Here is a 24631-nt window from a genome sequence, read left to right on the forward strand (position 1 = left end):
GCTAAGCATAATATGATATGTTGTGCAGCTTAGAGAGCAGAAGCAGCCAGGTACTGGTGGCTCACATCTGCAATCTTAGCTATTCAGGAGGCTGAGATATGAAGATCCCAGTTTGAAGCCATCCCTGGTAGGAAAGTCAATGATATTCTTATCTCCAATTAAGCACCGGAGAGCTAGAAATGGAACTGTAGCTCAAGTGGTAGTATACTTGAGCAGAAAAAGCTAAGGGCAGCATCCAGGCCCTAGTACCAGCATATGAGAGAGAGAGAGAGACAGACAGACAGACACAGATAGACAGACAGACAGAGAGGGAGATGGAGAGGGGGAGAGAAGGAGAGAGGGAGAAAGAGGGAGAGGCAATGAAGTTGTACAGGGAATGGTGGCTGGATTACTGGAGTTGAGCTTCTCAAGAGGTCTGGGAAAAGAAAACCTAAAGAGCATGCAATGAATTCATTGAGAGTCCTAGCTTTGAAAAAAGCGCTGCATTCCTGTGAGGCTCAGAAATAAATAAAACATTGTAGTAGGGACAAAGGTCAATTTGTAGTAGTGAATAACTAGAACCAGAAAAATACCATTGGGGACTGGTAACATGACCACCTTTTATACCTCTAAACTTTTCCATTCTAGGGAAACATAGTTGCACAAAATGCACAGGTAGGAAGTCAGACTATAAAAGTGCTCAGGCTCCTGAGTAGGTAGAATTATAAGCATGAGCCACCAGCACCCAGAGGATCATAACTTAAAAAAAAATTAAAGATGATCTTTTAGAGAAATGAATGAAAACATAGAAAGTTCCCATAGATCTCCTCACCCAAATACTTGCATCTTGAATTAGTGTGGTACATTTCCAGTTAAGTCTATAGTTTACATTAGGGTTCGTGTTTGGTGTTACACATTCTGTGGGTTTTGTATAATGTACAACTGTATAATGGCATGTAGCTGACATTATTATTGTACAGAACAGTCTCACCACCCTCTTGTGTCACACCTTTTCATCCCTCCCTCCCAAACACCTGGCAGCCATGGATTTTCTCAGTAATTCTGCCTTTTCCAGAATGTCTCATAGTTGGAATGATACAGTGCATAGCCTTGAAGACTAGTTTTTTTTTTCACTTAGTAATAAGCATTTTAGGTACTTCATGTTCTTTCATGTCTTGAAAGTTCATTGTCTTTTTTAACTCTGACTAATATTTCATTGATGTTCCACAGTTTAAGACATTGTCACTGTTTTTTTTGAATTCTGGCAGTTACAAATACAGCTGTGAATATCTGTGTGCAGATGTTTTTGTAGAAGTAATTTTTCAACTCATTTGGGAAAATACTACAGCATGAAATTGCTGCATCACATAAGGACATATGTAGTTTGTAAGAAACTGCTACAATTCCAAAGTGGTTATACATTCTGTGATCACAACATGAATGTATGCAAGTTTTAATTGTATTTGGTATTACCATTACTGTGGATTTTCACCATTTGAATAGGTGGAGAGTGGTATAGTCCTAATTTAATAAAAACAAGCAACTTTCTGGGCAGTGGTTTCTCACACCTGTAATCCTAGCTACTCAAGAGGCTGAGATCTAAGGATCTTGGTGGGAAGTCAGCCCAGGCAGACAAATCCTAGAGACTCTTTTTTTTTTTTTTGGTCTGGTTGTGGGGCCTGACTCTGGGCCTGGGCGCTGTCCCTCAGCTCTTCAGCTCAAGGTTAGCGCTCTACCACTTGAGCCACAGCGCCACTTCCGGTTTTTTTCTTTTTGCTTATGTGGTGCTGAAGAATCGAACCCAGGGTCTCATGCATGCAAGGCAAGCGCTCTACCACTGAGCCACCTTCCCAGTCCCTCCTAGAGACTCATCTCCAAATTAACCAGCAAGAAACTAGAACTGGAGGTTTGGCTCAAGTGATAGAACATCAGACAAGCAAACAAGCTGAGTAAGTGTGATTTCTTGCATTCAAACCCCACTGTAGGCAAAAATTTCATAAAAGTCTTTATTTTTTGAAATGCTTGCTGAAATATTTACTAATGAATTAGGATGTTTGAGATTTGCTTCACAGTAAGTCCATGGTGGTATACAAAACCAAATTGGCATGAGTTGATAATGGTTAAAGCTGAATTACCATGCACACAGAGGATCATTATTTCTCTCTGGTTGAGTCTTTCATTAAAAATTTAAAAATCGCAGGGCGCTGGTATCTCAGGCCTGTGGCTCATGTCTATAATCCTAGCTACTCAGGAGGCTGAGATATGAGGATCATGGTTCAAAGCCAGCTCAGGCAGAAAAGTCCACGAGACTCTTTTTTTGTTGTTTTTTTTTTTTGTTTTTGGTCCGGTCGTGGGGCTTGAACTCTGGGCCTGGGCGCTGTCCCTCAGCTCTTCAGCTCAAGGATAGTGCTCTACCACTTGAGCCACAGTGCCACTTCCGGCTTTTTTTTTTTTGCTTATGTGGTGCTAGGGAATCGAACCCAGAGCCTCATGCATGCAAGGCAAGTGCTCTAGACCACTGAGCCACCTTCCTAGCCCTGACGAGACTCTTATCTCCAATAAACCACAAGAAAACTGGAAGTGGCGCTGTGGCTCAAGTGGTAGAGTGCTAGCCTTGAGCTGTAAAGCTCAGGGATAGCTCTCAGGCCCAGAGTTCAAGCCCCCAACTAACAACAACAAAAATTAAAAATCAAGTTTTATATTATGATATTAAGATAGTGGTACTTTGATGGTTATACTAAAGTTAGTAGCTATCTTCTAGCCCCTTCTTCATTTTAAACTTAGTTCTTTTTTTTTTTTCTTGGTTGGTCGTGGGGCTTGAATTCTGAGCTTGGGCGCTGTCCCTGCACTCTTCAGCTCAAGGCGAGCACTCTACCGCTTGAGCCACAGCGCCACTTCCAGTTTTCTAGTAGTTTATTGAAGATAAGAGTCTCACAGACTTTCCTGCCCAGGCTGGCTTTGAACCTCGATCCTCAGATCTCAGCCTCCTGAGTAGCTAGGATTACAGGGCATGAGCCTGGCGCCAGGCTTAAATTTAGTTCTTATTAGTATAATGAGGAAGAACCAAATATATGCTGAATAATTGTATATATACTAGGGTTAATTCGCATTCTTCTGAGAAAATGAAGGATCTTTGGTAATATAAGTGATTTTACTTGAATTTACTTTTAAGACTTTCTGTGACTTTTTAAATAAAAACTTTTTAACAAAAAGAAACAAAAATATATGTGCACTAGAGTAAACCTTGAAATATTGAGGAACTTATAGTAAGGATATTATCATCCTACCTACTATAAAAAAAAACACTCTTCCACCCTTCGTGTATGTGTGTGTGTGTGTGTGTGTGTGTGTGTGTGTGTGTGTGTGTGTGTGTGTGTGTGTGTGTGTGTGTGTGTTGGTACTGGGGTTTGAACTCAGAGTCTAAATCCTGGCCCTTAGCTTTTTCATTCAAGTCTAGCACTCTACTACTTGAGCCACAGCTTCACTTCCAGCTATTTGGTGATTACTTGGAGATAAAGAGTCTCATGGACTTTCCTGCCTATGCTTTCTTTGAACTATAATCCTTAGATCTTAGCCTCCTGAGTAGCTAGGATTATAGGTGTGAGCCACCAGCACCAGGCTATAAAATTATACCTCAGTGTCTTGAGGTATAATTTTCCAAACCCTTTCTAGATTGTCTGGGTATCTGGGTCCATTTGGGGTTTTTGTTAAGATATGGTCAGTAAGATTCTATTCTTGGTATAATACTGTTCTGCTTTATAGCAGTGTATGTAAGTACTGGTCTACTTTATGTGTAAGTATTCTGCATTATAGCAATATGTCTGACTCACTGTTTTAGAGTGTGTAGGAAGCCATTCTATAGCTGTGTTGTAATTTTTTTACTTGTTTTGAATATGGAAGGGTTTTTTGGCTCTTTTTTTAACAGCTCTTTGATGTTATAAGCAAAAAAGGAAGCAACATGAGTTATTAAGAGCACAAATGAGAGATACACAGGTTTTGTTCAGAAAAGCATGAATACGGCAGACTTGAGATGGCTGTCCTTAGAAAAACTGTTGCAAGTCTGGCTTTTCTAGAGTCAGGAAACTTGGATTTCCCATCATTCTAACATGTAAGAGTGCATGATAGCTTTCCACTACTATAACAAAATGCCTGAAGTAATCAATTTAAAAAGTAAAAGGATGGGTTTGGGAGGAATGGGGGAGAATAATGAAAGGGTAACATTAATCAAGATGCATTGTATTCATACATTGCTTTTTAGATGCCAACTCCTCCTTTTACAACTACATAAAAATAATAAAATGTATTAAAATTTTTATTTTAGCTTATAGTTCTGAAGGATTCAATTCATGGTAGGTTGGCTTTTGGGCCTGTGGCAAGGAAGCACATCATGATAGGAGTGAACTGCAAAACCACTCACCTCATGGCTGGAATTGGAAAGGAAGAAAGGAATCATTGTTTTACAATCCTCTTTCAGGGTATGTTATGGATAACCTTCTATTAGGTCTATCTTTTTTAAAGTGGCAAGCTGGGGACCAAGTCTTTAACAAATGGGACTTTGCTACTCTATAGCAGAGTAGCTCCCTAGGGCAAAACTTGTGTGCAAATCCTGTGGTTTCTGCTGAACACCTTTCCCCCTGGAGTCTGGATTATGAAATGTGCTTCACAGCAGAGGCCTGTGCAACCAACTCCCAGTTAAAACCCTAGGTGCTGAGTTTCAGTGAGATTTCCTGATAGACAACATTTCATAGGTTCCTCCTAGAGGAAATAATTCAAATAACTTCACTGGGAGAAAATCCTTGCAAGTGTGGGGCTGGTTTCCTTTAGACTTCGCCCCACAGGCTTTTCCCTTTCTTTGTATCCTTTGACTGTAATAAATCATATCTGTGAGCACAACCAATGCTATGCTTCTTTCTGTAAGTCTTCCTAGTGAAGCATCCAGCCTTGGGGGTAGACTTGGGGATCTGAGACACAGGTTCAAATCCTGGTTCTGCCACTTTACAATGTAGTCACCTTAGGAAAGTTATTTGTGGTTATGTTTTAATCTTTAATCTGAGTTAAAAATAATTTTTGTTCCATTGGATGTTTTGGGTAAGGATTAAATATCTAAAATAATTAAAATAGTGCTTAGCGTGTCATTATTCCTCAGTAAATGTTAAGAATTATCTTGCAAACCAGATATTTTAAAAATATGTAATTATTTATTTTGCATAAATTCCTGGAAGAATTGCTGGGTTTAAATATATACACTTTTTGTGCATGTACTAGTTATAAAAACAAAATACTCATTGTTGAGGCAGTAAAGATACTTGTTACAGCTGGGCACTGGAGGCTCATGCCTGTAATCGTAGTTACTCAGGAGGCTGAGATATGTGGAAAGGCCATGAGATTCTTACCCCACAATTAACAACCAGAAAACCGGAAGTGGTGCTGTGGTCTCAGGTGGTAGAGTGCTAGCTTTGAGCTGAAGAGCTCAGGGATAGCACCCAGGCCCAGAGTTCAAGCCCCATGACCGACCAAAAAAAAAAAAAAAAAGTCAAGATACGTGCTATAGAAAATGAAACTCGGCTGGGCACCGTTGGCTCACACCTGTAATCCTAGCTACTCAGGAGGCTGAAATCTGAGGATGGAGGTTCAAAGCCAACCCCGGCAGGAAAGTTCCTGAGATTCTTATCTCCAATAAACCACTAGAAAACTGGAAGTGGCGCTGTGGCTCAAGTAGTAGAGCGCTCACCTTGAGCTGAAGAGCACAGGGACAGCACCTAAGCCCAGAGTTCAAGCCCCACGACTGACCAAAAAAAAAAAAAAAAAAAGAAAGAAAGAAAAAAAGAAAATGAAACTCATAGTGAGGCACTGGTAGCTCATACCTGTAATTCTACCTACTCAGAAGGCTGAGATCTAGAGGATCCCAGTGTGAAGCTAGCCTGGGGAGCAAAGTTCTCAGGACTCCATCTTCAATTAACCAACAAAGTGCTGGACTGGAGGTGTGGCCCAAGTGGTAGAGTGCCAGATGGGAGCAAGCAAGCCTTAAGACAGTGTGAGAGCCTAGGTTTGAGCCCCAGTAGTAACAAAAAAAATAAGAGAAGAAATATAATAATTTTATTTTTAAATACAGTTATTCTTAATAATTTTCTATATACTTATCTACATTTATTTCTTTGTATATTAACCTGGGCAGTATAATGTAGAATGTATATGTGTATGTGGTATTAAGGATTGAATTTAGGACCTTGTATGTGCTAAGCTCATACTTTACTACTGAGCTATACTTCAGCCCCGCTAATATAAAAACAAAATAGGTACATACATACATATATATATATATCTATCTATATATATATATATATACACACACACATATAAAATTATATATGCCTTAATATAGGGGATCCCCAAATATATTCAAAGATTGTTTTTATCTTCCTTTACCATTGACAAAATAGATAAAATAGATAACAATACAATATCAAACTTATAATTTAATTGCAACTTTATATCTGAAATCACACATTATATAAAATACAGTGCTGCTTTGTTCTTTTTCTTCTTGGTTTTGTTTGTGCTGGTCCTTGGCCCTGAACTCTGGGCCTAAGTACTATTCCTAAGCTCCTTTTGTTCAAGGCTAGCCCTCTACCACCTGAACTACATCACCACTTCCAACTTTTGGAGATAAGAGTCTCACAGACTTTCCTCCTTGGGCTGGGTTCTAATCACAATCCTCAGATCTCAGCCTCCTGAGTAGCTAGGATTACAGGCATGAGCCATCAGCACCTAGCTCTTCTTGGTAGTGTGTTAAGGATCAAAACCAGGGCCTCACATGCTCTGTTACTGAGTCACTTTCCTGTCGCATTGCCTTCTGTTTTACAAGCATCACAAGCGCCTTTGACATTAGCATCATGGTCACAGTGAACCATTGTGAGGCCCTTTAACACTGGTCTGGAGTATTTGAGCTCCACTTCACCAGTGGCTGAGATGAGCATTCTTTTTTTTTGTCTGTCATGGGGCCTGAATTCCTGGCCTGGACGCTGTCTCTCAGCTCTTCAGCTCAAGGCTAACGCTCTACCATTTAAGCCAGAGTGCCATTTCTGGCTTTTTCTTCTTATGTGGTACTCAGGAATCAAACCCAGGGCCTCATGTGTGCAAGGCAAGCACTCTACCACTGATCCACCTTCCCAGCCTGAGATGAGCATTCTTGTTCCACATTCCTGTGACAGTTGGTTTCTCATTGGTCTAGTATATGTGACTGACACAGCCTGACCAGTCACTGTGCTGTCTTTTATTTATTTATTTTTTTTTGACAAGTGTATTGGGGCTTAAACTCATGCTCTGACTTTTATCATTCAAAGTTGGTACTCTGCCACTTGAACCACACCTCCACTTCTGATTTTTTTGCTGGTTAATTGGAAATAAGAATCTTGGATTGTTCTGTTCAGGATGGCTTCAAACTTCAATCCTTGGAACTCAGCTTCCTGAGTAGCTGGGATTACAGGCATGAGCCATCAATGTGCTATCTCTTAAAGTTTTCCCTGGCCTGGGGATGTAGCTCTGTGGTAAAGTATTGCCTAGCATGGGAAAGGTTCTGAATTATTTTATAAATTATTCTAAAATAATTTTATGGCACATTTAAAATTTTGTAAACTACATCTCTTCTTTACTCTTCTTTTGTCAAATTTTCTTGGATTTTTGATACTTTTATTCTTCTAGATTAATTTTGGAATAAACACATCAAGATCATGATCAATTTTATTTTATTAAAACATAGTTTCCTTTGGGTAGAATTGAAGTTTGTATAATAGTCTTCTCATTACAGTAACAGAATTTCTATAGATATCAAAGAATTCTTTAGAGATTTAAATATTCATAGTAGATTTTTTTGTTTGAAAATTATTGTTTTAAGCTTGGTAACAATGGATCACATTTATAATTCTAGCTACTCAGGAGGCTCATATCTGAGGATCATGGTTTGAAGCCATCTTGGGCTTCAAGTCCATGAAACTTGTTTCCAGTTAACTAGAAAAACTCCAGAAATGGAGCTGTGGCTCAAGTGTAGAGTGCCAGCCTTTAGTGGAAAAAGTTGAGGGAGAACATGATTCTCTGAGTTCAAGCCCCAATACTGGCAAAAAAAAAAAAAAAAAAAAGAAAGAAAAGAAAAAATCTTTTACTCATATTGTAGGGCAAATAAACGTTCGTCCTTATAAGGAATAATGGCTAAAAATAGTGTAGTTATATGGAGAATAAACAGGTACAAGTGCTGGGAGGGAGATAGTACTGAATTCTGTCAAAATGATGCCAGAGCAAGAATTTAAAAGATGATCTATTAGTGTACATGGGTAGCTATAAGTAACTACCACAATAGAGCAGCTTAAAGATCAGAAATTTATTTCTCACAAAGCTAGAGGCTGGAAGTCATATCACTATGCTAGCACAGCTGGGTTCTGGTGAAGGCTGTGCCTTAACAAGTTCTCATTCTCATTGCATTCCTATATGATAGGGATGTCCTTCTTTTAAAGCTACTAATCCTATTAGATTAGGGTCTCACCCTGATGACTTCATTTAACTTTAATTGCTTCTTAAAAACCCTATTTCCAAGTACCTCACACTGGAGGTCAGAGCTTCAACAGCCTTCTGGGTGGCAGGGGCAATTCAGGTCACAGCCAATGAATAGGCATTTGCTGGTCAGCCAACTTATAGAAGAGAATAGAGAAGATTTAAAATCACAGAGGCTTAAGGCATTAAATAGGTTGCATTCTGGGAAGTCTAATTGCTCAAAGTTGCTGGCATATAAAATGGAAGGTGTGCTATGCTGTCCACAGATGAAGCTGGAACAGAAAGGGTAGAGCTGAGGCTCAAGACAATGAAGGACCTTATATACCAAGCTTAAGAGGTAAGGATCGCTTCTGAAAAGTAGACGGAAGCCACACGGAACTTTTAAATGAATCAGATTTGCATTTTTGAAAAGCTGGGAGGAGTGATTTGATTAGAAACAAAAGTGGGCACAAGTGAGAAGAGGAAACTAATGGAAGTTGCTCTTGTAAGAAAAAAAGCCTGCATTAAGAGAAGACATAAAGTTGGAGGTGTGGCACAAATGCAGTGCTTGCCTTCCAGAATGAGGCCTTGAATTCAAACCCTAGTACTGCTAAAAAATAAATAAATAAATAAAGCAAGCCAGGAGAGGCAAATCTGAACATTCAGAATTGACCACATGAGATAATACAGGTTGGGTTGATATTTTACGTGTCATGTGTTCATAAGGAGACACAGTCAGCACTTGACATTTTTGTTTGTTTGTTTCTGTCTGTTGTGGGGCTTGAACTCAGGGCCTGGGTACTGTGCCTGAGCTATCTGCTCAAGACTAGCACTATATCACTTGAGCCACAGTGCCACTTCCAGTTTTTGAGTGGTTAATTGGAGATAAGTGTCTCATTGGGATTTTTCTGCCTGGGCTGACTTTGAACCATGTTCCTCAGATCTCAGCCTCCTGAGTAGCTAGGAATACTGGCATGAGCCACTGAACCTGGTGACACTAGATATTTTATAGAATTAATTACTTACCAGTGAACCTCAATGGATAGGTACATAAAGTGCTTGTCCACTGAAGTTATGCTATTGTTGCAATGTGCACAAGCTCTGAATAATAGTTCACAAACTATAATTCTGGAAACAGAGGAGTCATTTTTCACCTTTATAGAGTCACTGTTACAATTGCATAGTGTTTGCTTTCAAGTAACTTTTTTGTGTATGCTAGTATTGGTGCTTGAACTTGAGGCCTTATATTCTTATTTAGCTTTTTGTTCAAAGTTGGCATTCTACTACTTGAGCCATATCTCTGTAGTCTTTTTGCTGCTTAATTAAAGATGAAATCTTACAGACTTCTGCCCAGTCTGGGCTCAATCTGAGATCCTCTAGGTTTCAAACTTCTGAGTAGCTAGGATTACAGACATGAGCCCACCAGTGCCTGGCTTTCAAGTAACTTTTATTTCACTTAATAATGGCCCAGTGTACCAGAATAGTGATGTTTAGCAATGCAAATATGTAGTTCTTGACAAGGAAAAAAAGTGCTTTACAGTTGGTAAAATCTGTAGTAAGTTATCATTGGTCTTTTTTTTTTTTGTCAGTCATGGGGCTTGAATTCTGGGCCTGAGTGCTATCCCTCAGCTCTTCAGCTCAAGACTAGTGCTTTACCACTTAAGCTACAGAGCCACTTCCAGTTTTCTGGTGGTTTATTGGAGATAAGTATTTCACGGACTTTCCTGCCCAGGCTGTCTTTGAACTGTGATCCTCAGATCTCAGCCTCCTGAGTAGCTAGGATTACAGGTGTGAGCCACCAGTGTGCTGCTTCCCTGGTCTTTTACTGTGCTTAATTTAAAATTAAATTTTATCCTAAATATGTATATGAAGGAAAAACTTAAATATATAATATATATATGTATATATATACATATGGTTCAGTGCTAGCATAAGTTTCAGGGGTTTGTCTAGTCCAGATCTTCGAACATGTCCCTGATGGCTGAGGGGGTCTACTGTACTTAATGGCAATGTGTCACAGGACTCAGCAAAACACGGGAGTGTCTGTATTGAAGGTCTGCTTTTCTATGTAAGGTAGTGTGATGAGCAAAGTACCCATAATAGGATGGCATTTGAGCAGATACCTACCTAAGAAGTGAGAGAAAGAGTGAGCCTTAACACCTGTACCAGGGGAAGAGTGTTGTGTTGTAGGGAGAGGGAATAGCAAGTACAAATGCCTGTAGGAGGGAGATTGTTTGGCTCATTTGAGGAATGGCGAGGAGACTGCTGAGATCAGGAAGGTGAGAGTGAAGGATTTTTCAGGGACTTGGAGGCCTTCGACTTTGACTTTTCCTGTGTGAGACAGAAAGATATCAGAGCATTGTTAAGTGGAGGTGCCATGAGGTGAGGTGTGGCATGATTTGAGCTAGGTTTTAGAAGCATCACTCACTATTATGTGGAGAACAGACTATATAAGGAGGGGCAGGAGAAGAGAGGCCTGTTGAGAGACAATTGTAGTTATTCTGGCAGGAGATGATAGTACAGGAAGTAAGAAGTTCCTCAGATGTGGCAGCATTTATGAAATGTGCAGTCTATACTGACAGGATACACTGATGGGCTTGATGTGGCATGTGAGAAGAGTTGAGGTTGTTGGCCTGAGTCATGGAGGAATGCAGTTTCTATTTATGGACAAAGAGAAGATAGAGGAGAAAGAAATTCAGTTTTGTTCTGGTTAAAATGGAATTGCTGGTTGGACTTCTAAATGCAGTTGTGAAGAGGAGGTGTTGAGAAGGCATGGTGACTTACACCTGTAACCCTTTACTTAGGCAGAGATCAGGAGGATAACAGTTTGAGGCCAGACTGGGCAAAAAGTTTTCAAGATCCCTATCTCACCCAATAGCTCAGCATGGTAGCATGCATCTGTTATTCCAGATTTATGAGAAGTGCAAGCAGGTTGCTGTCCCAACTGGCTTGGGCATACATGTGAGACGTTATTAAAACAAACACACCAACAAAAATAAAAAAAAACAGCTGGGAGTGTGGCTCAAAGGGTAGAGCATCTGCCTAGTAAGTGCAAGACTCAAGTTCAAACCCCAGTATTGCCCTACTGCCAGAAAAGGGCACTTAGTTAAGTAAGTCTGGAGTTCAGAAGATGGAACCAGGTTGGAGATACATATATGGCATTTTGTTTTATTTTGTGTGCCAGTCTTAGGGCTTGAACTCAGGGCCTGGGTACAGTCCCTGAACTTTTGTGCTCAAGACTTGTGCTCTACCACATGATCCCTAGCTTCTCTTTTGGCTTTTTGGTAGTTAGTTGGAAATAAGACTTTCCTAAGTCCGGACTGGCTTCGAACCATGATCCTTAGATCTCAGCCTCTCGAGTAGCTAGGATTACAGTTGTGCCCCAGTGGCTGGTCATTTTGCTTTATTTTAATTTTTTGAGTTGACACATATTTGTAATATGAGAAGATTTCATTGCTATACATTTACACAGTGTTCCTTGAACAAACTTATCTCCTCCATTGTATTCCCACTCTTTTTCCTCCTTCCTTTTCAAAGCATTTGGTGGGTTTTATTATGTTGTTTTCATGTATATATATGTATATAAGTATGGATGTGCATATATGTGTACATACATACATATATTTGTAACATCTGATCTTTCTCATCACCCCTCTATCTTCTCCTTTCCCCTTTCATCCTTCTCATAGATGGATGTTTAAAAAAAAATCCACAAGTTGAGAGATTTTAAAAAAGGCTAAAAGTAGAGAGGTGCCTGGCTGAGTTTTAGGCTGTTCCAGGGTCTAGGGGTCTGTGGAGACCCAACAAACCACCAAGGAGGTAGACCACAAACTCGTAGAGTGTAGCATTCCGAAAAAGCAAGGGAATACAACTTTAAGACACAGTGATCTACATGCCTTAAGATGTTGGTAAGAAGGAAGTACAGACTAAAGAATTTGTGTTAAATAATCAAGAGACAGGAACCCTCATCCTCCTAATTATTTTACTAGTCCTACTAAGTATTACCACTGCAAGATTTAGTGTTGAGTGTTTTCACTATCAAATGAAAATTGCTCAAGATGGTCTTTGTAAATTAGTCATTTCTGACAGGCAATATGATCTCGTGCTTGTAATGATTGGCATGCACTTTTATTATTGGCGACAGTGTTCATCATGGATCATGAGCAAGACTTTGTCAGCACTGTTTTTCTTGTCTTCGTTGTTTGTTCCATATTCATTCATTCATACATTCCCCCCACCCCAAATATTTATTAAGCCTCTGCCTTGTACCAGCCCTAGGTTTTTGTCCTGATAGATCTAATTTGACACGACAGCACAAGACCCTGCCTTTCCGGTGGCCTTTGGCTTCAGCCATCCCGCAATGGGGTTTTTCCAGCCTACCTTGTCCAGCTGCAGTGTGGGCGGGTGCAGGCTTGAAGTCGGTCAGCTGGTGCAGCCCTCCCACAGTCGGGCTCGGTCCTTGGACACTTAAGATCCACATGCAGATGAGGTGGGTGGGCTGCATGCAGATGAGGTGGGCGGGCCCCCGCTCCTGGAGGACAGCGTGGAGTAGGTCCCGGTCAATCGGGCGGGATGCAGATAAGGGGGGTGGGAGCGGGTCGAGTCAGGCGGGCTGAGTGGATTGGAGGGTTCTGGGAGTATGCAGATGAGGGGGCGTGTCCCTCCCTCGGGCGCGAGGAGCGGCTCTGCCGGCCACCGCCGGGAACTGGAAGGCGCCTGGCTCTTTCTTTGACTGGAGCGGACCCGCGGACGCAGCTACCTCCCTCGTCCGAGCCCGGCGCTGTGTGCGCGCGCTGCGGCACAGTGGACACCGGGTCCGAGGCTCGTCAGAGTCGGCTGCTAGCCGGATCTGTTGAGCATGGGCAACCACTCTGGGAGGCCAGAGGATCCCGACTCAGGTTTGTGCTGTTGGCAGGGGTCGCACCGCGCCCCTTCCTCGGCCGGGCGCCCTTCCCCCCACTCGCTTCCCCGGCCCTCGGCTGCCACGCTTCCCGCTGCGCCGCCGCGGAGTGGGGCGAGTGGAAAGGCGAAGTTCCCGGGATGTGATTCTGGCTTCTGGAATGCACTGAGAGGGTTGTGAAATTACCTGTGCTCGCTCGGCGACCAGGAAATGCCACTCGCTGCAGACACGCACCTGGAAGCCTCGGGTCCGCCCGGACGCCGTGGGGCGGGAAGGGGCGGGCAGGCCGGGCTGGAGGGGTGAGAGGTTTCTGGTTGGGGTCTCCTGTGCAGGCGTGGCTGTGCCTCCCCCTTCCCCGCCCCTCTTCTCTGCAGCGGACGGGGTCGCCTGTGCAGCCGAGGCAGTTCTCGAAGGCTCGCTGGCATTTGTGAGGAAAAGTGGGACTCTGCGGTGGCTTTCAGGCTCATTGTCCCTTTTTTGCAACACATCATTTGCATAGCACAGACTTTCTGGAGTCCTGCGGAAGGTGGCGACCCGTCAGCTGATTTTGTTACTCATACTCAGACCAAGAGCGCTTGATTGTGACTGTTCCTTACTCAAAATAAGTCGTGCTTTTTCTGGGATGCCAGAAACTTCTCTGGGTATCAGATTGTTTTATTTCCTCGGAAATGGTGTGAGCTTGCTGGAGAGGCAGCTGGGCGCTAGTTTTCATCTGCGGGTCTATCTTTCTGGACTTGGCACCGATTTAGATGCTGATAACCACGGGGTGTGTTTGGAAACAAGACAACATTTCTGTAGTGTCATGAAACGTGAATAGGGTTTGATTTAGCTTCACAAATGGCATCTTGACTGATTGCAAAGAGATGGTTGGCCTGATGCTGGCAGGTGAGCAGTCAGAACTCGTGATATTTGTTTGTTTGTTTTTCCCCACAAGAGTCATTTTTCAGTTTTAATCAAAGTAGGAAGTTGAAGCTCCTGAGGTGATTTGTCGCAGTGACATCCCTGGCATTGGGAGCAGTGCTATAATGATAACCTTGGTTTGTCGTAGCCTCAGTCCATGGCTCTTCACTTATGTCCTAGCCCCTGAGCTGTTTGTCTTGCCCATACCTTTGGATCTGGGTGGGCGAGGTGCCTCTCTGGCACTTAGGACCACTTGGACGTCTACAGCAACTAGGATGGAAAATGTTGAAATCTACACAAGGACACTGTGAAGAAAATTTTAGAGATGGGGCTACTAACCAAACTTCTTTGCACACAGAAAGAAAATAAGAATAATACATTGATTATTCTGCAATAATAAGTCCTGTTGATAAACTATTAGGTAACGGATATGTAATATTTTAAAATACACCACTTGTTAGTGTTCAAGAATTGTGAAAATTCCTACTTATTATTTCCTCTGTCTTAAAATTGTGAAGCAGCTCACTATTAGTGCTTTTAAGAGTTCCTCTGGAGCTGGGCGCCGGTGGCTCACGCCTATAATCCTAGCTACTCAGGAGGCTGAGATCTGAGGATTGAGATTCAAAGCCAGCCGGGACAGGAAAGTCCGTGAGACTCTTATTTCCAATAAACCACTAGAAAACTGGAAGTGGCGCTGTGGCTCAAGCGGTAGAGCACTCTCCTTGGGACAGCACCCAAGCTGAGTTCAAGCCCCACGACCTACCAAAAAAAAAAAAGAGTTAATCTGGGTGCTTGCATTTCAATCTCGAAGTGATCTACCATTGTAAAGTTTGGACTAGGAAATAAAAAGATATATTTATTTCAGTGACTTACTTTATTGCCTTTTTTTGGGGGGGGGGTTCCGGTCATGGGCCTGAACTCAGGGCCTGGGTGCTGTCCCTCAGCTCTTCAGCTCAAGGCTAGCACTCTACTACTTGAGCCACAGTGCCACTTTTGGCTTTTTTCTTTTTGCTTATGTGGTGCTGAGGAATTGAACCCAGGGCCTCATGCATACAAGGCAAGCACTCTACCACTGAGCCACCTTCCCAGCTCCTTTATTGTGTTTTTGTGAGTTGTTTTGGAGGGGTGGTTTGCTTGTTGTTTGTGTTTTGCAGTGCTGAGGATAGAGCCCAGAGACCCCAGAATGTTAAGCATGTGCTGTATTTCAGAACTCACTCCCCAGCCCTTTATTATGGTTTTCAAAGAACACATATAATTTCAGGATGTGAACTCAGTCTGATTTGTTGTGTGTATAAATAGTTGATTGGAAAGGATTTTTAATTCTGGACTGTTGGCTGAAAAGAGAGCTATAATTTCAACTAGTTTATCTTGTTGCTGTGATAAAACTCTAGGATTTAACAAGGAGATTATGGAAAGTAGAGTTTTGTTGCCATAGGGGCTGAGACAGAATGGGTAACACCACCACCACCATCTACCTCTACTCCCACTGGTTGGTACATTAGGCCAGAATCTGAACAAGTGTGTCAAACAAAGATGAGTGGAATGGTAGTGGGGAAGCAGGGAGGATACATGAGAATAGCAGAACACAAGTTTGGATGTCACATGGTTCCTGTGCTATGCTAGTTGTGTTTGACAGCTGATGCTTGGAATTAGGATTTCATGAGGTTTGTTAGAGAGTGAACCCCAAGAAAGATGAAAGGTAAAACAGAATGGGTAAGAAAAGCCCTCAGACCACAATGCAGATCCCACACTTTGAAGAGTAACAGCAGGTTTGTCGGGGGAGCTCTCACACAATAATGTAGACCTGGTGAAGCCTGGCCAAGTAAAATCCCTCTCTGAGATCCTCTCTGCAGGCTTCAGAGGGTTGGTCTGAACCATCACTTTCAGAGGTGTTTTCAGGAAGCAAGTGGTTCTTAGCGGCTGCTTTTCTAACACTGATGTTTGCTGCAGGAGCAGCAAGTTTTCTCCCTGGTGGCATCTATGAACTTCTGGGTTGGGTCAGTGTGTACTGCAGGATGGTAAGTGAAATGGATGAAGTAAAAGACATTGAAAGGTCCATGTGTAAAGGCCACTAAAGAGAGCAGGTCCTGGGGCTGGGAAGGTGGTTCAGTGGTAGAATGCTTACCTTGCATGCATGAGGCCCTGAGTTCGATTCCTTAGCACCACATAAGCAGAAAAAAGCTAGAAGTGGCCCTGTGGCTCAAGTGTTAGAGTGCTAGCCTTGAGCACAGAGAGGCTCAGGGATACAGAATCCAGGCCCTGAGTTGAAGCTGCAGGACTGGCAAAAAGAAAAAGAAAAAAGAAAAAAAGAATAAAGAATATAAATAATACAAAACAAAAACTTCTACCCATAGCCTCTCAGGTCACATTTTTAATTGACTATAGTTTAGGCAATCTGTGGTTTCTGTTGAATCTCTAAAATAATCACCTAAGACAGTGAAGGTTTACTCTCTCACATGTTGCACTTTATTGTGAGTTGGAGAGTATTGGGGCAGCTTTTAGAGTTAAGAAAGTCAGGTGGAAGACGGTTCAGTATATGGCTCCCAGGTTGCTATGGATCTGCCTGCAATCAAGAGATGAGGGCATGTGGAGGATCAGGTTCTAGGGGTCAGGCCTGGAAGTAGCACATGCCATTCTACCCACATTCCACAGGCCAAACTCAGTCAAACAGCCCCAAAGGGACACTAAGGGCCTGGGAAGTGTCTCTGCAATTTCTTTGCTTAGCCAGGCTGCCTCTTCAGATGTGTTCGGCCACTTCCTCTCTTTGAGGCTTTGGGCAGTTATTTAAATTCTTGAAGGCCCAAGTTCTTCACCCAGAACAGGTAATGGCAGTATAACCTATTTTGTAGGATTGCTATGATTCATAGTTTAAACTGTACAAAGGGTTAGACCATTCAAAGAAAAGTACCCAGTAAACTTTAACTGCTTTGGAGCTTCTGACTTAATGTCTTTACTTGGCCTGGTGGTCCCTTCCTATACTTGTTGCTTTCTATATGATCCTGTACTGCCAAAGATTTGTAATTTATAAACCCATATTTTTTTTCTCATGACATCAGGGTTTGATTTGCTATCCCATGAGCCATACTTCCAGCAAACGTTTACATATTGTAATACTTTCTTCTGTTTTTTTAATTGACTTAAATTTTCAACTGTATTGTCTATTTCAAAAATTTTCTTAGCTTTGAATTTCATTTTATTCATAAAGGGACTAAAGTAGGTGGAGGGAAGAGGAATTGGCTGGTGGGTATGAGCAGAAGTCAGTGACTTGTTGTCATTAGTTTTCAGTTTTAAGAATTCATCAACATTTTTGCAGTATTCACTGAGAGGGGATTAAAGTATGAATTTTTCTAGAAACCTGTTTTGTCCTATAGAAACATTTCAGAGTATTTGAGAGAGACATACTTTGGAAAATGCACCTTTCTTGAATAAGTAGTATCTATCAAAAATAAGTGATAACACATAGATAAAAGAATAGGTAATCAAATAACCTGTTACTGTATAGTAAATGTGATTGGGTTAAACTGTCCACCAAAAAAAATCCCTTTGGCAGATTTAATAGAAGAACAAATAAAGTGATTAATAAAAAAAAAACTAGTTCCTTAAGTTTCTAAGATCAACATAAACATTCTACTCATAAATCAAGTATGATGTAATAATCACTTTTTAAAGGTCTTTAATTAATAATCTGCTCAGTGTATAAGTTTTGCTAATCAATTTTAGGGGGGGGTCCGGTCATGGGGCCGGAACTCTGGGCCTGGGTGCTGTCCCTCAGCTCTTCAGCTCAAGGCTAGCACTCTACCAGTTGAGCCACAGTGCCACTTCCGGCTTTTTTCTTTTTTGCTTATGTGGTGCTGAGGAATCGAATCCAGGGCCTCGAGCATGCAAGGCAAGTGCTATACCACTGAGCCACCTTCCCAGCCCCTGTTTAGGCTCCCTTATACATATTAAATAAATATATAGTACATCTGCTATCAAAATAATAAAAAAATAAATTTCAAGTATTACAAATGAAAAGATCATTGGTGTGACTCAAACAGTTTTTCTACTCTCCCAAAGTGAAGAGCTTTGCCCATGATCAATGGAGAGGGAGAAACTCACCCAAAAACATATGCAAAGTTAAAGACATTGGTCCCTGTTGTTTTGTTTGGGGAGGTTAGGGAGGAAACCAATAGAAGCAAAAAGTTCAATGACTTAACTACATCAGACTCCTCAAGCCCTCAAAATCAGGTCAAACTGGCTTTCAAATGAAGCAGCATATTACCTTCTCCAAGATCTGACCTTAGTTTTGTGCTTTCTCCTTTTCCAGACTCTTTTACCAAACTGAAGTCCTGTGTTAGGCAAATCTTTCTTTATTCATGTATTGATTTTAGGTCACCACAAATGCAAGGGAAATATCCACTGTTATCCAGCCCCTACCTGTCTCAGACTGGAGAGTTTATGTTCAAAGAGTTGGCTCCAAAGAAAACAAGGAAGGAAGAGGCCAGAAAGTGGCAACTAATAAATGTAAAGCTACAATTGGACGATGGTGGCTTGGTGCCTGAGGAGACTCAGGAGACTGAGATCTGAGGATCTTGGTTCGAACCAGCCCAAGCAGCAAAGTCCATGAGACTCTTATCTCCAATTATCCACCAGAAAGTCAGAAGTTGAGCTGTAGCTCAGGTGGCAGAGCATTAGCCTTGAGCCAAAGCTAAGGGCCAGTGCCCAGGCACTGAGTTCAAGCCTCAGGACCAACACACACACACACACACACACACACAATATCTGTATATCTCATCCATTATTGATAGATTTCTATGTTCAAAATCTTTGTAATCTCTAGATAGCATGAACTTTAAAACTTGAACAAAAAGGGTATAGTACGACACACCTCAATCTGAGCTGCTGGAGAGATAGAGAGAGGGGAGACTCAAACTGAGACCACTGCGGGGTGGGGGTGGGGCGGGGAGGGTGAGAGGAAGAGGACCGTATCCAAATCTAAAGTAAAAAAGAACAAGAGCAAATGACTTAAGTGATGGAGCACTTGTCTAGCAACATTGAGACTCTTGAGTTCAAACCATGGTCCTGTAAAGCTTGAATGTAAAAAGATGGTCATAATGCGTGTGTACTTTAGATTCAAGGTGCCTGAGGAATCCCACTCAAATGGAGGAATTCCCTGCCCCCCCCTCCTTGGCCAAAACATTTTATTAAAATTTGCATTTAAAATATGCAAATAATTTCCCATCTAACTCCAAAGAAGTTTGATTTGATAAAACTGCAGCCTGTTTTTGGTTCTGTCTCTTAAGACTCCTCCTCCTCTTCTTCCTCTTCCTCCTCCTCCCCATCCCCCTTCTTCTTTGCTAGTCCTGAGGCTTGAATTCTGGGGTCAGAGTGCTATCCTTGAGCTCCTTTTGCTTAAGGCCAGTGATCTACCACTTTAGCCACAGCACCACTTCCAGATTTTTCTGTGATTTAATTGGAGATAAGAATCTCATAGACTTTCCTGCCCTGGCACCGATTACAGGCATTAGCCACTGGTGCCTGACTAAGGCAGCTATCTTTCTTGATAGTAAAACCAGTGTGGTTTAATTTTGAGTATCTCTCCTGGCTTTGTGTAACTTACAAGGTCATTCTACAATCAGAGACACAACATACCAAATACCTCAGATGAGAGAGGTCCTTGCACATTGATAAAGCATAATCCAAGAAGAAAAGGTAGCAGTTATAGAATCCATTACACTAAATGGCAGAGCAGTGGAAGAAAGCATAACATATTAGAAATGCACAAACAAAAGTAGAAATAATGCTGTTAGTAGTGCTTTTAATATCAAAGCTTGGCAAAGATAACTAAAATTTTTTTTAAAGCATTCATACAGAATCCCACAGCACATTTTTGCTGAAGTAGCCAGAATAAACCAAATTTAATTGAGCTATATGTTTTGAAAAATATTTCACTGTTGGTTAAAACAAATGAACTGGCTCGTTTTCTTGTGAAAATGTAATCATAGTATATAAATAAGATTTGCAATATTAATAAATTTAAAGAAACATCTTACCATACATCAGTAATACACTTAATAAAATTTAACATTTACTTCATAAAGATTTAATTGCTGTTGGAATGGAATAGATCACCTTTCTTAAGATAATAAATAAAATGGTCTGAAAGCAGCTTAACAGGAAACTAAAAACATTCCCATAAAGGTCAGGAACAAGACAGGGGTGGCTATGTAGGACCATATGACTTCATTTTCAAATATACCACCCAGAGTAATAAGATCTGTAGAAAATAGGCTTTAACTGGGAGAGAGCAAGGGAAGGGGTGACATTATCCAAAAAGAAATGTATTCTCTAACTGACTTATGTAACTCTAACCTCTTTGTAATGATCTTTATAATAACAATATTTTTTTAAAAAGAAAACAGTGTTTAATAAGGATGTGGCAACATTAACATTGTTTGTGGCTACTATTATTCTCTTATTAGAACAACCATGAAGATCAACTGAAATGCTGTTAGAGATAATGAGAATTCAGTAAATCTGGAAGAGGTGCTGTGGCTAAAGTAGTAGGTCACTGGCCTTGAGCAAAAGGAGCTCAGAGATAGCACTCAGACCCCAGAATTCAAGCCTCAGGACTAGTAAAGTAGAAGAAGGGGGATGGGGAGGAGGAGGAGGAGTCTTAAGAGACAGAACTAAAAACAGGCTGCAGTTTTATCAAATCAAACTTCTTTGGAGTTAGATGGGAATGTTTGGGAATGAATATATACTCATATGTAGATGAATAGGCATATATGTATGTGTATGTTATATATCAGCATTTCTTATGTTAGTCATAAAACTTAAATAATGACTTATTAAAAGTTTATTACATTCAGCCCCTGGAGGTGTAGGTCAATAGTACAGCACCTGCTTAACATTCAATCTCCAGCACCAGGAGGAAAATAAAATATCACATTCACTATAGAAGCAAAATGCATAAAACCTGGGGGAGAAATAAAAAATTAGTGAGGCCTCTGTGATCAGCTGCAAGCTGTCCTCAGAGACATAAGACATAGACAGATGAGATAGAGGGCCTCTCTTACGTGGGATATTATCCTTCATATATTATGCTTTTGTTCTGTGCTACTGGGGCTTGACCTTAGGGCCTTGTACTTGCTAGGTAGATGCTCTTACACTTGATGCATACCATGGTCCTTAGTATACTTTTTAAAATTAGAAATACGGGCTGAGGATATAGCTGAGTGGTAGAGTGCTGTGTTTTTTGTTTTTAGTTGTAATATTTTGAGGATTTATGACTTTTAAGTCAACTTTTTGTAGATCTTCCTCTTGGAATTTTTGTTTAAAGTAAAATATTAACATGTTTTCATTTTATTGTTACCTGGTTGCCTTGTAATATAAAAAATAAGAGAGTATATACATGTTTAGCTCTCATAGTTACTTGCTAATTTTAATATTCTGTGATTTTATGTTTTAAAACATTTAAACATTCTACTCAAAGAAGTCTTTGGATTTCACCTTTTGTTTTCTTTTTTACAATATTGGGATTTGAACTTAGCACTTCTCACTTTTAGGCTTCCTATTTCTTGAGCCACACTTCCAGCTCTTTGGCTTTTGTTTTTGATAGGGTCTTGCTTTTTGTCTGAGTTGGACTAGATCTTGATTCTCCTATTTAAACTTCTCATGTAGTTGGGATGACAAGCATGGACTACCACACCCAGCCTTTTCTCTTTAGAAGGGGTCTTGAAAACTCTTTGCCTGGATTGGCCTCCTAATTTCAGCCCACAAGTAACAAGTAACTAGGATTACATGCATGAGCTATTGATGCGTGGCCTGGATTTCACCTATCTAGTGTGTTGCCTGAATTTTTCTAGTCTGTTGAATTCTTTTACTTTTTAAAACATTTTCAGATCAGAGCAGCTCATGTAGTTTCACAGAAGCAGCATGAAACAGACCTTCAAGAGCTCAGTGTATCTTTATGAAGATATTGTCATTACTTGATTAAAGTATTCCTGAGACTGTCTTCTTTTTTTTGGGGGGGGGGTCCTGTCGTGGGGCTTGAACTCTGGGCCTGGGCGCTGTCCGTCAGCTCTTCAGCTCAAGGCTAGCACTCTACCACTTGAGCCACAGCGCCACTTCTGGCTTTTTTCTTTTTTCTTATGTGGTGTTGAGGAATCGAACCCAGGGCCTCATGCATGCAAGGCAAGCACTCTACCACTGAGCCACCTTCCCAGCCCTCTGAGACTGTCTTCTAACCAGCCTGCAGCTTCCTGTCCCCTCCTTTGTCCTGCCTACCAACTTCCTGTTCAGCCATTAAAACCCTTTAGCAAAGGGCTCTCATCTTTGGCATGCATTTCACATGGAATTGAATACTTGGCTTTGTCATCTGCAAAGCCCTTAACTCTCCAGACTTTTCAGTAAAAAGTAGAATTCTAATGAACTGATGGCAGCCGTCCTTATTTCCAGGAAAATTGTGAATTCTCATGGATTCAAAGTTGGCTTGATATTTCAAAATTAGTATGATTGGCCAAGTATTTTAACAATAGGTTTAAAAAAATCCCCTTTTTCTATCATGAACTTCAGAAAAGTTTGTGTGTAGGAGGTTTTCCTCATTCTACTAGGAAGATAACTGTGAACCTTGACTCAGGGAACTCTCTAGGGGGTTGGCATCCTGACTCACCACCTGCTGGCTGTCTCCTTTCATCCTGGTCAGAGGATCCCTGTTCCCTGGTCTTTATAACTCATATCTATTCATAGATATTCTTTTACCAATATCCTTCTTCCTCCGCTCATTTTCTTTTTTAACCCTGCTATTTTAGAAAGAAAAATTTCTCCCTTGATCTTCCCTTCACATCCAACTACTTGTCCCAAAATAAACCCTGTTGTGGATGTGTGTTATGGTTAGGGCTTAGCATAAACCTGATAAATAAAGTCATAAATTTTGACCTGAAACTATACCCAAGACAGAACTTGTGCCAACAACCTCCAAAACTCTTGAAAATCCCCTTTGTTTTATCTGCCAAAGAATTCATCTCCTTTCTCTAATGGGCTCTGCTTTTCTCTCTAGCACCAGCAGCCAAATTTAAAAAAATATTGGAAGGTCAAATTATCAGCAGTCTAACCTTCTGATCTATAAACAGATAAACAAAGACCCTATTCATAGTGGTCATGAAACTATAATGAAAATTCTCTCATTGTAGTTATATCCTGGTCTCTTTTTCCCTTCGATCTGAAAACATTACAGCATGCCAAAGCTACATAGCATTATATGTTTATGAACTGGACCAAAATGTGGTAAAACGCTCTCCTTTACAGGTAAAAAAACTCTGAATGTATATGTGTGTGTGTGTGTGTGTGTGTGTGTGTGTGTGTGTGTGTGTGTGTGTGTGTGTGTGTGTGTGTGTGTGTGTTGTTTGTTTTAGTTTTTCTGTGTATGTGTTTCTTACAACTTTCCTGACTCCCTACTTTTCTGTGGCATTTTACTCTTGTACTTTTTGCTTTGCTAGGAGTTTTGAATAAGTAATTCTAAGAGAAGAAATAGAGAGATGGGCTGGGAAGGTGGCTCAGTGGTAGAGCGCTTCCCTTGCATGCCTGAGGCCCTGGGTTTGATTCCTCAGAACCACATAAGAAAAAAAAAGCCGGAAGTGGCACTGTGGCTCAAGTGGTAGAGTACTAGCCTTGAGCTGAAGAGCTGAGGGAGAGCACCCAGGCCCAGAGTTCAGGCCCCACGACCGGATGAAAAAAAAAAAAAAAGAAATAGAGAGAATGGAAATTAAGCAGTAATGGTAATTGGAGCCATGATAAATCATAATCTAAATTCTATATTAATATGATTTCTTTGGGCTAGGGATGTGGCTCAAGTGGTAGATCACTTAGTAAGGGAGAGCCCATAAGTTCAAATCCCAGCGCCACCAAAAATAAAAAAAAATGTTTATTCAGACCTTATGCTACTCATTTTGGATAGAAAAGAGTCCTTGAAATATTACAAGCATCTCTTTTCTGTTTACTGTTTTCTAATACTCATTTTGTTACTGTCCTTGACTATATTGCTCTGTGCTTACTGATGGCTGGGGTCCTATGGTTGTCAGAGTCTGAACCTTCCAATCTTCTCATCCACTGCCACTGCTCCACTCCTGGTGCCTGGAAACCCTAGCTTAAGTGTTACAGAGCTGTATGTGGACCAGTTGCTGCTTCTCCTATTTGTAAAATAGTATAGAACTTGGGTATAGCTCAGTGGTAGAGTACTTATCTAGCATATACAAGGCCCTGGGTTCTGCCTCTGGCATTGAAATTTTTTATAAAAAATATAAGAGGGTACATTCCTTTAGGCCTCCCTGGAGATCTTTTTCTTTCCCC

The 24631-nt window shown here is 41.1% G+C and overlaps 1 protein-coding gene across 5 annotated transcripts in view; it reads left to right on the forward strand.

The window, feature by feature from the left end:
* The window catches only part of Specc1 (sperm antigen with calponin homology and coiled-coil domains 1), a 252278-nt gene that overhangs the window by 90827 nt on the left and 136820 nt on the right, over window positions 1-24631 (forward strand). The window contains exon 1 of one of the 5 annotated variants that reach the window (XM_070027621.1): window positions 13232-13400. The exons of the other annotated variants lie outside the window; for them this stretch is intronic. Within the exon in view, the coding sequence (XP_069883722.1) occupies window positions 13361-13400 (40 nt within the window). The 5' untranslated portion in view covers window positions 13232-13360. Of the gene's footprint in view, window positions 1-13231; window positions 13401-24631 lie in introns of those variants that run through there. 5 annotated transcript variants of the gene reach the window in all.

The sequence above is a fragment of the Dipodomys merriami genome, unplaced genomic scaffold (genome assembly GCF_024711535.1).
Source record: "Dipodomys merriami isolate MVZ:Mamm:240054 unplaced genomic scaffold, mDipMer1.0.p SCAF_19, whole genome shotgun sequence".
Lineage (NCBI taxonomy): Eukaryota > Metazoa > Chordata > Mammalia > Rodentia > Heteromyidae > Dipodomys > Dipodomys merriami.